Raw genomic sequence first — 14022 nt, 5'->3', positions numbered from 1 at the left:
TTAAAGTGTTTTTTTTTGGGGGGGGGGGGGGGGGGTGCAGGGGGGCGTTATAAATGCGGCTCTATTTTCAATTTGCACATGCGCAATTGTATTAAATGGACCCGTTAAATGCATACGAACAAAATACCTTTTTTTCTGTTTTTTCCCCCATAAAGCACAATGTTAAGAAAAAGGTCCATTCTACTACCCTTTCTCTAGGATAGGTTATAATCGTCTGATCAGTGAGGGTGTCACTGCAGAGACCCCCACTGATCCTGAGAAAGGGGTCCCATATCCCTCGCTCCTCCCACCCACAGTGATGGCCGATTGAATGGCGCACTGGCAGTGCATGCTCAGCTGCACACGGGACCACAGATCCATACCAGCCTACTGCACACTGTGGGGTGGACAGGCGGGGGGGGGGGCACAGGTACCCCATTCTCAGGATCAGACCCCACCGATCAGACTTTTATCGCCTATCTTATTCATAGGTGACAGTTTTTTTTTTTCCCCCCATTTAAAGTGGTTATCTGCGATTTACATTAATGCTATCTTCAGACTAGGTCCTCTATAGTTGGTCGTGGAGGTACATCATCCGGGATCCCTAAGATCAGCTTGGTGAGCAGCGCTGTCCCTGCAGCCCATACCGGGCACAGTGCCATGCATTATGGAATGGCTCTGTCTGATTTCCACCCCACCCGCCTTCACATCTAAAAGTTAAAACAAGTGAATGCCGGTGCCATTGGTGCTGGGGGTGAAGCGGTTAAGGCGGCCCCGTCGGTGGGTGATGGGGAGGTTTCCTGTGACTCTGCAGAATGTCAAGGATTTTCCCAGTAATGTAAACTTCCCAACAATCCCCGGAACACTGGAGCAGCGGCCGCGCCAAGCACTTCTACAGAAGTGCCCCAACTGAGGGGCAGCGGGCACTGCAGAACCTACCTACCTACTCATTCTCTTATAGGGTATTTGCGTTTAAAGAGGTATTCCAGACATGTACTATCGACTACCTATCCTCAGATAGGTCATCAGTAGTTGTTCAGCGGGGGGGTGCCACACGGATCAGCTGATTCTTTGACCCGTTGTCGATGCAGTCAGGACAGACACTGTAATAGGTGTCCCGGATCGGAAGTGTAATGGACAGTATCACTCACATTGAAATCAATTACACTTCCAGTCCTGACCACCTATGGCAACGTCCGGCCTGCTGCACTGATAGCTGGCCCAAAATCAGCTGATCATTGGGGTCCTGGGCAGCAGACCCCTGCCAATGAACTATCCAACAAAAGTCCCAGAATACCCCTTTAATGAAAGTGTCCCACAGATCAAGACTTCTCATCACATCTTGTCTGTTTTAGTAGAACTCTTCATTTGCTGTCCCTCTGTTGTTCCTCCTGGAAATATATAAATAGACAGCTAGTTGTTGCCCCTTTGACATGGGGAATGGTGTGTCACTACAATCGGATTGTCAGCATCGATAGGACTGTGCAGGGTTGTGTCCCCAACAACTGGAGCCCCCAACATATTTGTAGGCGGAATAACATAGGGGCGGCACAAACATGTTTCTAGGAAGCCATGCTGCAGAGTGGTTGTTTAATGGAAAGTGTAAGGACTGATTCACATATTGTGTGTCCGGGTGCGGTCCGTGTCTTTAACTGACTGGATATGGACCGCGCACGGACCCATTAAAGTGAATTGGTGTGCTCAGAGGTGCATGTGTTTTTTTTGGTTTTTTTTGTTTGGTTGGCACAAAAAAAGAAAAACAGAAAAAAACCTAACAAACCCCCCCCCCCCCCCCCCCCCCCCCCCCCCCCCAAAAAAAAACAACCCTGCAGTGTCCCATGAAGGTCTGCGGGAGCTTAAAGGGAGACGCTGAAAACTTGGATGTCACATGCATGTGTGCGGTCATTCTTACATGTGTTGCCAAGAGACAGTGAAAACAAAAAAGAAAGTGACATCCTCTGTAAAGGGGGGGAGGACATGACTGCAAGTGACAGTTTGTGTTTTTCCCTTTGTTACTCCTGGTTTAGTTACTTTTAGTATATGATGAAGGTCTTCTCGCTGTACTGTTGGGGCTGTATGCACAGACCTTCTGGAGAACTTGTGTTTATACAAACCTATAAGTGTGAGCAGCGCTGCAGGGTAAAGTATAATGGATGGACTTGGACTGAAATCGGTCTCTTGGCTCTGCAGAGGCTCAAGCTGCTACTTCTGACTCCAATAGACGATTTTGGGTATTGGGTCTTCTATCAGTTTTCACCTACCCAGTGGATGGGTGACATGATCAGTGGGAGTCCAAAGCTGGGACAACCAGCAATCCAAAAAATGGGAATCCGGTTGGTCTCCAAGGGAATGAAACTGGTCAAGCAGGTGCACTACCGCTCCGTTCATCTCAATGAGCACGCCAGAGCAGGTCTAGTCTAAGCGGTTGGACCCCCATCGCCTGCGCTGCCCCGTTCCAACCAGACCCCTTCTTGGGATGCTCATTCGTCAGCTGATCAATCAGGCTGTGTAAAAGGACCAATGAAGGCCAAATGAGTGTTCGGGGGTCCTGATAACCGGCCCGTGTACGAGGACCATAAGGGGATATTAAGCAGAAGAGCCTGTATGGCACCAACCTATGCCGCAGCGCTGTGTGTATGTGTGTATATATGTATATATATATATATATGTATATATATATATATATATATATATATATATATATATATATATATATATATATATATATATATATATATATATATATATATATATATAGGACAGGTGAAAAGGGCACGCAGTGTCATGATCCTGGGCGAGGGTGGCAGGCGGGCATGTTGTAATCTGGATGAGACTAGGAGTGACATAAAGGGCTGCCATGGCGGCAGGTTAGTCCTTGTTTGTGTGTAGACATTGCCTGACCTCGGCGCTCCTGGGCGGGGTTGATTACAGTTAACTATGGCTATAAATCAACCCCCCTCCTCTGCTACTAACTGGTAGGCTTGGAAATTTCCATAGTAAGAGTTCCACTAGGTGGCGCTATGGTATAAGTGAGAACTCTGCTCCTCTTAAAAGGGGAGAAAATGAGAAATTTGGCAGAATCTGCGTACTTTTGACCCAATAAAACTATTGTTGGATGAACGGCCCACTCCGCGCTCCTGTAACCAGATGGCCTTGTTAAGCCTAATGTTCTCCATTTCACATTTGCAGGAGTCCTGGCAGCTGGGATCTGCAGCGGTGTTTGGTAGAGGTTGTAGTATTACAGGGGAGTGGCCCATAGGTGGCAGTGGAGAGCTGCTTGATTGATTTACAGGATGAATGGGATGATGTTCTACAGTCTGTCTTATCACTGATACATTGCACCAAATATTACCTTCCGCTCTTGTTCCCAAGCAGCACTGCCATATTACATTCATGATTTAGATAGGGAATACGGCAAAAAGAGATGCCTCCTATACCACGCAGGAGAACACAGGAGCGCGTGAGAAAGGAAAGAAGTCCTGCGCATCTTATGCTCTTCAGATTTTAAAGGAAATCCATCAACTTCTTTTTGTCTGATTTTAATGCAATTTATCTATGCAAATTAGCAGTGGAGCGTCCAGTGAGCTGTCCACCTCCTGCAATCAGTCCGGACGCTCTCCCTGCCTCTTCAACCCAAGCATGCCCCCTTTGCAGAATGACGTCTCCAGCTCCGCTCACTGGAGACCCTGTGTTCCTTCAAATGCGCCTGCGCAGCACTGAGGGATCAGGTGCAAGAGCCGCAACTCCCTATCGGGCAGGAATGACCTCACATGCATGCACCCGATCCCTCAGTGCTGGTGCTAGAATATATGAGGTCTCCGGCAGGTAGAGCTGGGGACGTCCTTGAGTGAAGAAGGGGGATGTTTGTGTTGAAGAGGTGGTCCAGCTTAGGAAGATCGGCGGTGGCGATATCCCAAGATCGGAACCTTAATTGAAAAACCTAAAGGAACTGCTGGATTCCTCGTTTAGACACGCATGCATAGAGACGAGGATCAGGCAAAAATGATTGGCCAATATGGGGCACTCATGTCTGCATAGTAAGGGGGAAGCCCCAGCACCTTTCAGCCCCACCTTTTAAATAGTTGGGTCACAGCTGCGGCCACATGACGGTGAGCGGTGTCGTTCAGGATGATCGTCGATTTCTGCAAGAGAGCTGCTCTCTTGGAACGCCGGACGAAAACAGACTGGGCGTTCACAGTAACATGAAGGGGAATGGAGTGTGACCGTATCACACCCTTGTACTAATAAGCATAACCCCAACGTTGCTCGGTGCTTGCTTGAATTTCTTGGGCTGGGAGGGAGGTTGCTGCCTCCACTCAGCAGGCTGCCCTTTCAACTCTGTCTCGTGGCTCCGTGTCTTGTAAGTTGTGGTAATGCATCTCAGAAAAGATTCTCCTCTTTCATTTCGAGCCAGATGCCACGCAGACCCTTCCATTCGGTGCCAAGCGTGAAGGTTGTGTGGAAGCCATCTGCTAGCGACTTTTCGCATTTTCAGGTGTACCGTCGGGATCGTATGCACAGATTTGGATGAAATGTTTACCTCCGAAGCTAAATCTTCACATGTCAGTCTTCTTGCAGAAGCAGGTGGATTTGAGCAGTGTGGGATTTGTCCGTGGCCGTCCCTCTTTTGACACTCGAACCTCCTTCCTTAAACGCTGCTACCCGTCTTGCCACCCTCTGGTATGGCAGCGCCTGTATACCCCACCCTTCTTGAAGGCCTTGGTGACACTTTCATGTCTTCCTACCAAGAGCAACCTGCATTTTCACAAGACCTCTGCTCGCGTTGAGAGGACATTGTTATAGGGCGGTATTTGGTGAGATGGCATCATTTGACGGGCGCTGACCCCTTTCAGTTGGCGGAAGAGGTATGACCTCTGTTTTTGTATTCTATACCACATTTTGCTCTGACTGTCATACTGCAAGTGTAGCGGGGTGTTGCCAATATTTTTCGCATGACCCTCATATATTGCACTAGCTGATATACCCGGCTTCGCCCGAGTAATTTGGCACTGGTGTTTATCTGGTGTTCACACGGAAAATCTTATGAAGTCGTGGTTACTTTAGAGATACTGAGGAAAAACATATGTTCACCATTTTGCATAGTTCTCTGCGTTACCCAGGAAACACCATGAGGAGGTAACCATGCGACGTTTCCTTCATATAAAATGACATCAGGAAGTGAGAGAATTAGATTACGTGCATAAAATTTGGACACTAATTCTTTTGCGCTTAGAATTGAATAATCGAGTTGGGACCCATTAGCTTTTCATATTTATGACATAATCAATGCTTGTGCCAAATTTCATGTTTCTATGACATTGGGAAGTGAGAGATTTGGATTATGTACGTAAAATTTGGACGCTAATTCTTTTGCGCATAGAATTGAATAATGGAGTTGGGACCCATTAGCTTTTCCTATTTATGACATAATCAATGCTCGTGCCAAATTTCATGTTTCTATGACACCAGAAAGTGAAGAAATTACATTCCGCACGTAAAATTTTGACGCTGTCTTTTGCGCATAGAATTGAATGATCGAGTTGGGACCCATTAGCTTTTCCTACTTATGACATATTCAATGCTCGTGCCAAATTTCCCGTTTCTATGACATTGGGAAGTGACAGATTTAGATTATGCACGTTAAATTTCAACGCCAATTCTTTTGCACTAGAATTGAATAATCGAGTTGGGACCCAATTTCTTTTCCTATTTTGGAGATAATCTATGCTTGCGCCAAATTTCATGTTTCTACGACATCAGGAAGTTGGAAAACTTTTGGCGAGTCACTCAGTGAGTGAGTCAGTGAGGGCTATATATATATATATACAAAAATAACATGATAGATTTCCTTTAAGGGATCTTGTCACGAAATTAGTAGGGCTGGGTGATCTGGCCTAAAAGTAACATCTCAGTTTTTTTTTCTTGTACATTTTTTCTAAACACGCTAAAAATGATTACTAAATATTAATATTTTCTTTTACAGAAGAGAATCGCATAAACAGTAATTCCTTTAAGGGGTTGTCCAGTTGTAAACTATATTGATGGCCAGCAATAGTAGATCGGTGAGAGTCTTCCGCCTGGGATCAGCTGTAAGTTGGGCCTTTGTGTTAGTGCACTGAGCTGATTTCTGCAGGAAGCATGCTGCTCCATTCCCCCTGCAGTGGGCAGACTTGGAATTGCAGGTCAAGTTCACATTTATTCAATTCCTGTAATACAGAGCCTGGCCACTGCAGTGTGAGCGGAGCTATCTGCTTCCTGCAGAAAGCAGCTCAGTACATGAATAAAGAGGCCCATCTTATAGCTGAGGGTGGTCCTGAGTGCAGACCTTTGCCGATCTACTATTTATGGCCTATCCGAAGGATAGGTTATCGGTAGTTTACGACTGGACAGCCCCTTTATCAACTCTGATAATCAGTACTTTTTGAGGAATTGCTGTGCATATGATTCCCTTATGTGAAAGAATTGGTGCAAGCTTTGGTTCTATACACTAGAACGATCGGGTTCCTCTCCCACGGACATGGAGAGGAAAAGACAGTTTCTTACCTCTCTGGACCCAGCACGGATCTCATCCGTGCCAGCCGAATCTTCTTTCTTCCGCACAGCGGATGCGTAGCGCCTTCCTTTTTGTCTTAAACCCTTTCCAATCCACTGTCTGACGTCTGAAGACATTCTGATTGAAGGCTGTACAGCTCCGATGTTGGAAGACGTCCGGCAGGGTATTCTTACAGTATATTACTGACTGCTCTGTTGTTGGGGGCCTCTCCGGCATGTCACATACTGCAGTACTGGCTCTAGCCAGCAGATGGCACCATTGTATAATGGCAGAAAATGAAAGCCCCCTAGGAAACCTGGAATCCAAAAATTGGGTTAAATCTCCTGCTCTCCCACGGCACTTCCACAGTGACAGCAGGGGGTGTGCCATGCATCGGACTGCTTCCATCGACTTCAATGGAAGCCGTCCGCGTGGGATCTGCAGGAAACTGGAGCATGTTGTGATCTCTTCCCGCGCGTGCGATCTGCATGCTTTTTACTGTCCTGAGGACGCTAAGGCATCCCTATGTGCCGCTTGATTCACGGATCTCTCGTGTGGGTACCGCAAGTCAAATCCGCCCGTGGACATTGAGCCTTAATGTGTTCCACAATTCTGCCAACAGTGACATTGTGTCATATCACGTGTAGTAGAGCGACCGCAGGCTTCATAAAACATCCAAACCAGAGTTTAGGATCGCAAATCATGCTGCACTTTGGATGCGTCTGTAACGGGTGGAGCAGATGCAACGCCTAAACAGATTGGACCCGAAAATAGTTGTGCAACGTCAATGCATCGGCAAACCTCCAGCAAATCAGACTCCCCCCCCCCCCCCCCCCCCCCCCCCCCCTTGCTCCTGCGACCTGTACGTGATTTAATGTCCCACAACCCTAGTTGTGGTATCCATATACCCCTGGCTATAGGTGACCTCAGGAGAGAAGTATTTCTGCTCTCGCTCTGTACATCCACCGCTTCCATTTCAGTGTCTTTTTCTATAAACGAACGTCTGATTGTTCTTTTTTTTTTTTTTTCACGTCCCAACTTGTCAGGCGAACAAGTGTTGTTGGATCATTGGAGCCCAATTATCAGCCCGTGTAAACGTACCTTTTTAGAACATTTTGCGCAGTAATCTGCTTTAGTGTATCTCGCGCCGCTCCCCACACCGGCTCCTGACCTCTCCTACATGTGCCTGCAATCTGCTACCTTTTTTTTGGTTTGCCATCTGAAAGTTCTTAACATAGAATTCTTCAAATGATAAATGGCGCGCTCTGTCCTCGGAACGCCACGGTCCTGGGTGCTGACCAAGGACAACATTTGCAGTGTAGTTAGTACTTTATCCTTGGGGACTGCGCTTTCCTTCTACAACCCAGAAACACTGCTAATTAATGTGTTATAAAATTGGCTGCTGTGTGCCTGATGGGGACAATCGAGTGCAGGGCTCTAGATTTCATCCAAGTTTTTGGAAATGCCGACAGGAGTTTAAGGCTTGTCGCCATTTGCAACCAGCACTGCCTCTTCATCTAGCAGAGATTCCTAGCATGCTATACACTGGGCATTTCTGCTAGACATGCCCCCTGATCACTGCCTACCGCGAAGGACGTAGAGAGAGGGGCTCTACATGCGGAGACTCGTCCTCCCACTGTTCTCCTCAACCCCTTCTGTGGCTGATTAAGTCCTCTGAGCCGAGTTGGCAACAGTTCCTGTTGCTGTTCGATGCTATTGATGAGAGGGGCACCTGTTAATGGCGGGGGAGCTTTGACTGTTTGTACTGCATTTTCGTGGCCCTACAAGTGTGCATGCTCTGTACGTATGCCGCATACATCCCATATGGCCTTCATGATAAATGGCAATGGTTGTGTGGCTTGTATCGCTGTAGCTGAAGTCCTACTTGCTCACATGTGTAAAGACGAAGGTGTTCACAAGGATCTTGATTTGGTGGCCTGGGTCACCTCGGGTCACCCCAGCGGGAGACTAGGCACCATGTTTTGGATGCCCTGGAGAAGATGCACCGCTCTACACAAGTTCTATATACTGTACGAGGGGTGCGGAGTCTCTCCTATATACCTTACAGCAAGGAACAAGTACTCCACCCATGTGGGCAGTGCCAGGGTCTACACGCTTCTTGCATGATGGCATCACTTGCGGCACAAGCTCAGGTTCTAAGACTGACCACTAAGATGCTGTAGAACAAAGCTCTATAACCCCATGTTGTTCCTCTGCCCGTCCTCGTAGGTGTTGTGTGGTCACATCGACATGCATGTCTGTGTATATAGTACCAGGCGGTGCGTGGAGATAAGGGCAGACACCTGGCAGGGAGACAGCTGGCGGACCCGACTCAAGTTCACTCTCCTCTACTGACGTTACCCTCGGGGTGTATTCACACCCGCAGGCTTTGACCAATTTGCAATATTGACGGAACTTGTGTGTGAAAATAACACATTGATTGAAAAATCGCTGCATTTCCTAATATTTGGGGCGATTCCTTGCAAAGAATCGGCCGTTATTTCCTATGGGATCTTTAAAAAAAAAAATTAATTGCACTCGCATGCCGTTGAAACAATTGTAGGCCCCTGCGGATTTCCACCACCTTAGGCCGCCTGCAGACGAGCGGGTCAGATCCGGCAGCCAGAATTCTTGCCGCAGGACCCGACCCGAGCACCTGCAGGGACCAGCACGTACTCACCTGCGCCCGCCAGCTCCAGCTGTTTGATGTGCCGGCTTGCCGGGCAGCCGGTGCATGCGCAGTCTGGAGCCAGCGGCGGGTGAGTGACATTTCTGCGGCCAAATCGCGGCCGTCTGTATATGCATCATGCTCTCATCCAGAATTGCAATGTTAAGGCCGGGGTCACACGGGCGTAAGCGCGTTTGCTTTGCATGCTTGCACAATGGCTGTTACGATGCGTGTGCGCTTTACTATATTTTTCTGCGCGCGCACATTTTGCACATTTGCGGGTGCAAAAAAAAAAAACACAACCATGTTTCCATTCACTGACATGAGCAGTGAAGCTAATTAGCTCAGTATGTGCTATTATCATGCACAAATGCTCAGGAACTTGGAGCATACCACAATTATTTTGGCGCGAACTAAATGTGCGCGTAAAATATACTTATGTGAACCAACTCGCTGCAATCAATGGGTTCTGTTCACTTCGTATTTCATGCAGTACTCTGCGTATATCCGTTTGTGTGACACAGGCCTGACAGTACGATGTTGGTCCGCATTTCTTGGACCAATATTCTACTCGCCCGTGTCAATGCACCCTTAGTCACTGATTTGTGCGCCGGTCTCGTTGGCCCCATGGCAGCCATCTCTCGCTTGTGATTCTCCAGGTTTTGCAGAACTACAGCTCCAAGCTTATGGATCCGCACAGGTTGTCGGCAGTTTCTGGATGTTGTAGTTCTGCAGAAGTTGGAGATTGGTTTCTTAGCTCTTTTGTTTCTTCTCTCCATCCCCGCCATCTTCGTGTGCCGGCGGTCTACTGTTCCTATTCTGCTCTTGCGGACATACATCAGTCTTTTGCTGTAATAGCTTGCATCTGGCTCCATTACAGCCCACCTAACTGAGCCACGTTGGTCCCCTGCTAGTTCCTCTCTTTTTGACTAATTTTAAATGCTCAATTGACTGCTGTTATTTACATCCTACTGTGTCTAGTGAGGATTGGGGGGTCTCATTGTAGTTTTGTGGTTGGTTGCACAGTCTTCTGATGGTGTATAGTACACCCTCTTTCTAGGAAAGTTGAATACTAGGAAAGTTCTCATGTTTCTCCAAGAATTGTCTATTCCACCTTCAGGATTAGCTTCTGCTCACTCATTGTCCATCCCACCTTCAGAACTAGCATCTCCTCACTTGTGCTTCAGCCCCCTTTTACAACTGGTTTCTTCTCACTTGCAATCCATGCCAACTTCATGACCAGCCTTGGCCTACTTGCGATCCATCCTGCCTTCATGAACAGCTTTTCTTTATTGATGGTTATTCCCGCCTTTATGACTAGATACTATTCACTCTTCATGACCAGCTTTTTGTCAGTCACGGTCCATCCCACCTTCATGACCAGCTTTTCCTCCGTTACCGTCCAACCTACCTTTTATGACCAGCTTGTCCTTTTACTTGTGTTCCATCCCACCTCCATGATCAGCTTGTCCTCATTCATGGTCCATCCCACCTGCATGATTAGCTTCTCCTCACTCGCTGTCCATTCCACCAATATGACCAGCTTCTCCTCACTCATGGTCCATCCTGCCTCCATGACCAGCTTCTCCTCACTCATGGTCCATCCCGCCTCAATGACCAGCTTCTCCTCACTCATGGTCCATCCCGCCTCAATGGCCAGCTTCTCCTCACTCATGGTCCATCCCGCCTCAATGGCCAGCTTCTCCTCACTCATGGTCCATCCCGCCTCAATGGCCAGCTTCTCCTCACTCATGGTCCATGCCGCCTCAATGGCCAGCTTCTCCTCACTCATGGTCCATGCCGCCTCAATGGCCAGCTTCTCCTCACTCATGGTCCATGCCGCCTCAATGGCCAGCTTCTCCTCACTCATGGTCCATGCCGCCTCAATGGCCAGCTTCTCCTCACTCATGGTCCATGCCGCCTCAATGGCCAGCTTCTCCTCACTCATGGTCCATGCCGCCTCAATGGCCAGCTTCTCCTCACTCATGGTCCATGCCGCCTCAATGGCCAGCTTCTCCTCACTCATGGTCCATGCCGCCTCAGTGGCCAGCTTCTCCTCACTCATGGTCCATGCCGCCTCAGTGGCCAGCTTCTCCTCACTCATGGTCCATGCCGCCTCAGTGGCCAGCTTCTCTTCACTCATGGACCATGCCTTCATGCCCATTTCCTTGCTTCCTGTTTCATACCAAAGTCTCCATAACCCCCCTCCGCCTCCATCTCTCTGCGCAGACCCTGACCTCTCACCTTCTCTTTGTCTTCATTCAGCAGGTTTCTTCTTCCCGTTGTCTTTCCCTCCTCTCTCTATTCCAGGTCGTCTCCTCTTCCTGCACTCCTCCCCTTTGTGTTTTTATCAAGACTGCCCCTCCACCCCCTGTCAACAAGAGAGCCCTGCAGCCAGCTGATAAGAGGGCAAGCACTCTCTGGGTTCTCTTTGCCTGGCACTCTTGTAGCACACTTTCTGAGCGGCGGTGCCTTTGTCTCTCCGTGTTCTGTCTTGTCTCCTCCTGTCTTTCACATGCTTGGTGTATTTGCTCCTATATCACTCACTTTGCCCTGCAGCGTCTCCATTGAAGTGCCCTCCTTCCCTCCCTCCCTCCCTCTCCCTAATTCTTGACATGATCTTCCTCCCCTTGCTGTGTGTTACTTGCTGTCCTCCTCAGCTTGGTCCTCTTCTTCTCTCCCTAAACTCTTCCTACCATGTCTACCCACCACATCCCCCTCTGTAGACCCATCTTACCGTCCACCACCCTTCGCCCTACTTCTTTCCAAGTCTTCTTGCTCTACCACTAACTCTTCTCCCGAGAAGGTGTCTCTTCCTTCAGTCTCCCTTTCCTTCCCTCTCGTCTGAATGTCAGGCCATCTGTACTAGTCCTCACTTGAGTTGTGGCCCCAGGATGTCGGCTTTGCAGAAGTTGGAGAGTTTTGCCTCGCGGGTCTTCAGCCGTGGACCGCGCAGTCCAGCTCCTGGGAGGGAACCGGTGGCCCCCAGCAGTCCTCCGCCGCCCAGCCTGCCTAGCAACGTACTGAGCTGGGATCGGGAGAGTGAGTGTGCGCGATGCTCTGCGGGGTAGGGAGCTACGATTGACCGCGCAGTGCGCTGCTTTTTGATTTTTGGAGCTTTTTAGAGCTTTTTTTTTTTCTCCTTTTTCTTTTATCCTTCTGAATGGTTATTTTGCATAAATGCCAGAAGGCAAAGGCATAATGTTCTGCAAGAGAAAATCGTTGATATTGTGCAATGCTCTGCCTGGAGTGCTGTGCGCTTTGTGAAAGGTTATAATGTTCCGCTCGTGTCCATGTTAGCAGTATGACATTGTTTTAATCACTTGCGACAAGTCTGCGGAGTGCTCGGTGTACGCTTGACTCATGCAATGCTCTGCCTTACTTTTTTTGTACAGCAGCCCTATATTGTCCTAGTATGCCTGCAGCTACAGCACGCAATGCTCTGCATGCCGCTCTTATCTCGCCCTCTTAATGTTTGGTTAAAATAACTTTCCGCTTGTGCAATGCTCTGCAATCTGTTGTCACACGCCGCTCTGCAACGCTCTGCAGCCTAATCTCTCATTGCAGCTTCCTGTATTGCTCCACTTGTGTGTGTGTGTGTGTGTGTGTGTGTATGTGTGTGTGTGTCCCGTGTAACAATGTCACCCTGCACCGCGAGGACCGAGAGCTACACGTCGGATCTACCGCTTCAAACCCCCCCTCCTTAACCTGGATGGACACATCTGCCTTAACCGGTTTGCTGTGCCGCCACCAGGTGTGGCTATAGCCTGCGCAGGGTGGTTCTGGGGTTATGTAATACTTAATACTGCACTGCCATCTCGCTGCTCCCAGCTCATCTGCTGGCGTGGACAGGGGGGGGCTGGGTTGTCGGAGCTGTGTGCCCTGTGGCACACGCTGGATCATTGCAGGGGTTAAGCGGCCGCACTGCCCGCTGTCACCTTGTAGGACCTTGTGGAAGGAATTTATGGAAGGTTCTTATCTCCAGGTACAGGGAGCTGGTTCGGTCATTTTTTTTTTCTTGCATATGCCAGGAGCGGACTTGTTCCTGATGCCAATTAGACCCTTTCAGGACCCCATCAGATTTTTTTTTTCCCTCAATTGGTTGATTGACAGAACTTCCATAAACAATTCGAAAAGTTTTCACCTAGTTTTCTATGAAGAAGGCTCTTAGGCTTGTGATGCCGCGGTCCTGTGGGACTTCAGGCTTTTTCAACTTTTTACCTTTTACTTGTCATAAACTTGTGGGAATTACTACAGAACAGTGTGCAGGAATTGGCGTCGGCCATGTCTGACCAGGACAACCATTAGAGCAAGTGGATAACGGACTATTAGCCGGGTTGGAGGACCACTAAAGGTGGCTTTACAAGGGGCAACTATCCTCTGAATAATCCCTCCATAGAGCGACTTGTAAGCCACATTTGAGCCGTGTAAACACGGTCACCAACTGGGTGATGATGGAGCGTTTGTTCACTAGTCTCTACTCGTTTTAATTCAGCTCACCTAAAAATAGTCGCTTGATTACCTGCTTACACACCGGATGATTAGTCATTGTGTTTCAATGACCAGCCAAGAACTCTGCAGGGAGGTGTGCGCTCCTTCAGCGTGCGTCTCCACCTTTTTATTTTGAACACTTTACCCTCCCACTTAATGCTCTTTGGTTCCCAAAAACGATATATAAATGTATGAGTGGTCCTCGATGGGACCGTCCCTGCTGCTCTTCAATTGTTACTACAGTCTCTTCCTGGCTTTGGTCTTCGAGGATACATTCGCTGGTCTGGCCTTCAACTCTGCAACCAATGAGCTTTCGTTTGGGAGGGGTCTATGTTTGAAATACACAGCCGTC

General features: G+C 48.5%; 1 protein-coding gene across 3 annotated transcripts in view; it reads left to right on the top strand.

The window, feature by feature from the left end:
- The window catches only part of LOC136612686 (cAMP-dependent protein kinase catalytic subunit alpha), a 51356-nt gene that overhangs the window by 13134 nt on the left and 24200 nt on the right, over positions 1-14022 (top strand). The window contains exon 1 of one of the 3 annotated variants that reach the window (XM_066593205.1): positions 11617-12221. The exons of the other annotated variants lie outside the window; for them this stretch is intronic. Within the exon in view, the coding sequence (XP_066449302.1) occupies positions 12074-12221 (148 nt within the window). The 5' untranslated portion in view covers positions 11617-12073. Of the gene's footprint in view, positions 1-11616; positions 12222-14022 lie in introns of those variants that run through there. 3 annotated transcript variants of the gene reach the window in all.

This window comes from Eleutherodactylus coqui, chromosome 2, assembly GCF_035609145.1.
Source record: "Eleutherodactylus coqui strain aEleCoq1 chromosome 2, aEleCoq1.hap1, whole genome shotgun sequence".
NCBI classification, from domain to species: domain Eukaryota; kingdom Metazoa; phylum Chordata; class Amphibia; order Anura; family Eleutherodactylidae; genus Eleutherodactylus; species Eleutherodactylus coqui.
This window is presented reverse-complemented; position numbering and strand designations above follow the sequence as displayed.